Source organism: Myotis davidii, unplaced genomic scaffold (genome assembly GCF_000327345.1).
Source record: "Myotis davidii unplaced genomic scaffold, ASM32734v1 scaffold924, whole genome shotgun sequence".
NCBI lineage: Eukaryota > Metazoa > Chordata > Mammalia > Chiroptera > Vespertilionidae > Myotis > Myotis davidii.
The window spans coordinates 334510-338382 of NW_006294764.1; the positions used below are offsets into that span (position 1 = coordinate 334510).

A 3873-nucleotide genomic window follows, 5' to 3' on the forward strand; every position below is an offset into this window, starting at 1 on the left:
CTAAACGTGCTAGGATTATTCAGAATGATCTACTAGAGGTCAGCATTTTATTAATCAAGATTTGAAAGTGGTCTCTAAAATCAATCTCTAAACCTGGTCCATAAATATGAAATCGGTTTCCTCCTGCCGCTTAGGCGTGCTTCTGATAGTCCAAGTGTTTTCGCCCTCACCGGAGCTTCTCTGGTCCGGTCCGCTCCCCGCCTCCGCTGGGGAACCCCAAGGCCCAGCCCCCGGCTAGGCTGCCACTCCCAGACGGCTCTGGGATGCCTTCCCCGCTATGTAGGTAGCGCCGGAATGTGCATCCGCCTTCAGTGGCGCAGCAGCGTAAGGGTAACTCTCCGGGCAGCCCCCACGTCAAGCACAGAGCTTCGTGGTTTTGTTTGTTTTGACGCTTGTCCTGTGATTCTTTCTGACACCTTTTGCGGAAGGACTTTTGTGCTTCACTTTCTCTGGGCTGGCTGCTCCGCCGTTTCCTAGTAGTCGCCCTTTCAAGTTTGAGGCTCTGGATGCTCGTCTCTTACATACATCCCTGTGCCATGTCCCCGAATTAGGATCTTTCCCTGCGGAAGTGCAGTCACACCCTGTGTTCCTTTTGGGATGGAATACGCAGCAGTTTCTAAAAGCGTGGTTAATAGATCGGGGTATCTGCTGTCAGCTGCCAGAGTGGGTGAATATTCAGTGAGCTCTTAGCGGCAGGAGGCAACATTTTAGCCCAGTGGCTGTGCTTGGTGCCTTGAAGGTACCTTGTATTTAAACCACCGGGGGAAATCTGCTGACAGGAAGAAATCTAAAACAGAATAAAGCTTGATAGCCAGGTCATGTTTAATAATATCTGCAGGTCAAATTTCTATGTAGAGACAAATACACTGTTTACTTTTATATGCCAGTTAAACAGCAGCATTCTGTAGATACTGTTGTGAATAGCAGCCGCCTGGCAACGTCTCAAATTTCTCAAGTTAATTCCTAGATAAGTATGATAATCAGCTTAGTTATTTTTATTTTGATGAGCTTTAATGCCATAAACTTAACCACTTTTTTCTAACATCAGCCCACACCATTCCTCTCAGCCTAAATTACAAAACCCTAGCCATCTTAGATTTCCCCTGTGCTTCATCTCCTTATATTAGTGAATCTCATGGTTTCTTGATTAAAAAAAAATAACTTGGGTTTATATCTTTGATTCTCATTGTTGAAGCTGAACCGGCTGTGTTTTAGGACTTTGCTACCACTTAGCTTATCCCCCTGAAGGCTCAAATAAAGGTTCTGGAACATGATGTTTACCCCAGATGAACCTACAAGAGCTCAGGTCCAAATTTCTTTGCTTGGATTTCTCTATAACCTGGCATGTGGGAAGAGCCCAGGATTTAGAGTAAGAAGACCTGGATTCAAATACTGGGACAGTCATTACATTAACACTGTGTTCTTAGAAACTTTGAGCTTGTTTCCTATCCTGTCATTTTGAATAACAGTATCTTTTCCTTCCAGCCTCTTAATTATTGTGAGAATTATAGTTGACATAATGTGTTGAAAAGCTATCAGAGTTGTACAAAAACAACCTAAGCGCCCTAGCTGGTTTGGCTTGCAGTGGTTCTCAACCTTCTGGCCCTTTAAATACAGTTCATGTTGTGACCCAACCATAAAATTATTTTCGTTGCTACTTCATAACTGTAATGTTGCTACTGTGATGAATCGTAATGTAAATATCTGATATGCAGGATGGTCTTAGGCGACCCCTGTGAAAGGGTCTTTTGACCGCCAAAGGGGTCGCGACCCACAGGTTGAGAACCGCTGGGATAGAGCGACGGCCTTCGGACTAAAGGGTCCCAAGTTCGACTCTGGCCAAGGGCACATGCCCGGGTTGTAGGCTCGATCCCCAGTAGGGGTGTGCAGGAGGCAGCTGATCAATGATTCTCTCTCATCATTGATGTTTCTATCTCCCTCTCCCTTCCTCTCTGAAATCAATAAAGAAGTATATTTTTTAAAAATACCTAAGCCATTGTTATTTCTCATTGTACTGACTCATTTTACCAACATTTGAAAACCTAATATATGTTCGATTCTTGTGCTATAGCTATGAAAGATAGTCCCTGCTTTAAGGGGCTTCCTTTCAAGGAACTTTCAGAGGGAGAGTAGGGAGTAGGGTGATATAGAGTGTCTGACAAGATAGAGTGTGATATAGATTGTAAAATAGGTAAGCTTAGTGCAAGCACCAAACCCAGAGGAGAGAGGAACAGAGAAGAGTTCCTAAAGGAAATTATATTTGAGCAGTCTTGAATTATAACAAAGATCCAGAGGGAAGAGGTGTGGAAGGACACCATGAGAGTCACTTTTAAAGAACTGCGAATTGTTAGGTTTTATTGGAGTATTAAGTTCAAAGAGGAGTATGGGAGATAGGACTAGATAGGTAGACAGAGGTAAGACTTCAAGGACTTGTGCGCTAAGGGAAGTGTACAAATTGAAGGATTCTAAGCAAACAATTACCCTGATCACAATTGTTTTTTGAAAGTTCATTCTGGCCACAGTATGTGCTTCCTTACTGCAGTGTACAAAAGCTGCTTTCTGCCTTTGTGCCTTTCCTTCTTTTCTTTACTCCACCCAGAAAGGCGCATGCCCTCTCCTCATACTTACTATCTTTCAGTATGCAGTTCAGGTTCCAGTTTTCCATGTCCTCCAATTATTTTAGATCCTATTACTTATTCCTTTCTCTGAAACCCTAGGAATGGTACCACACAGTTTAGTCCTTATTTGTTTCACGTGTGTTTTATTCCCTAAGTATATTGTAGGTTCCTTGAGGATAGGGAATGTTCCATAAGTATATGAATAAAAGACATGTTAAACACAAAAATATGATGTTTGGTCTCTTTCTGTTTTGGTTTTCAGGGTAGGACCAGATTATGGGCAGAAGTCCTTTAAATTAATTTATCATCATCATGGCTAATGAGGGCTGTCCCAAGGCTGGTGATAGTCTTTTTTCATCAGATAAACATGCCCAACTCATCTTGGCCCAGATCAATAAAATGAGGAATGGACAGCATTTCTGTGATGTGCAGCTACAAGTTGGGAAGGAAACTTTTAAAGTTCATCGGCTGGTTCTGGCTGCCAGTAGCCCTTACTTTGCAGCTTTGTTCACTGGAGGAATGAAAGAGTCCTCAAAAGATGTTGTACAGATTCTAGGAATTGAAGCTGCAATATTTCAAATACTTCTAGATTTTATTTATACAGGTATGTTAAGTAAGCCTGTAGTTTTAAGTGAAGAATGATGCAGTCACTCATGTACTGCTATGGAAATATAAATTGATATTACTTATATGGAAAGTAATTTCACAATTTATTATTATGAGTCTTTGAAAAATTTCTATCTTTTGACCTTGTAGTCTTTTTCTAGGAATACTAAGGAACTAATTAGGGATTCAGGCTAACATTTATGTACCAGGATATTTATAACATTATTTATAATAGTTTAATTGAATGCAATCTAATTCTCCCTCAGTAGGTTATATGGTTAAATAAATTATGGAACATATAGGTAATAGAATATTTTTTAGATCTTGCAAATGATTTAAATATATACTATCATGGAAGGATGTTTGCAATATATTAAATGAAGATAATCTGTATGTAAATACCACTTCAATTTTGTTTTTTAAAAGTCATTTGTTTGTATTTGTGCACAGGAAAAAGACCACAATGTTGATGTTTACCTCTAGATGATGAAATATGGAAGATTCTTATTCCATTTTTTTCTGTTTTTCATAATGTCATAATCAACATGTATTATTTTATTATTTTATTTTTTTCTATATATTTTATTGATTTTTTACAAAGAGGAAGGGAGAGAGAGAGAAACATTGATCAGCTGCCTCTTGCACACCC

General features: G+C 39.9%; 1 protein-coding gene across 1 annotated transcript in view; it reads left to right on the plus strand.

The window, feature by feature from the left end:
- IPP (intracisternal A particle-promoted polypeptide) overlaps positions 1–3873 on the plus strand; it is a 51046-nt gene that overhangs the window by 702 nt on the left and 46471 nt on the right. The window contains exon 2 of the mRNA XM_015567515.1: positions 2881–3222. Coding sequence (XP_015423001.1) covers positions 2931–3222 — 292 coding nt within the window. The 5' untranslated portion in view covers positions 2881–2930. The remainder of the gene's footprint in view (positions 1–2880; positions 3223–3873) is intronic.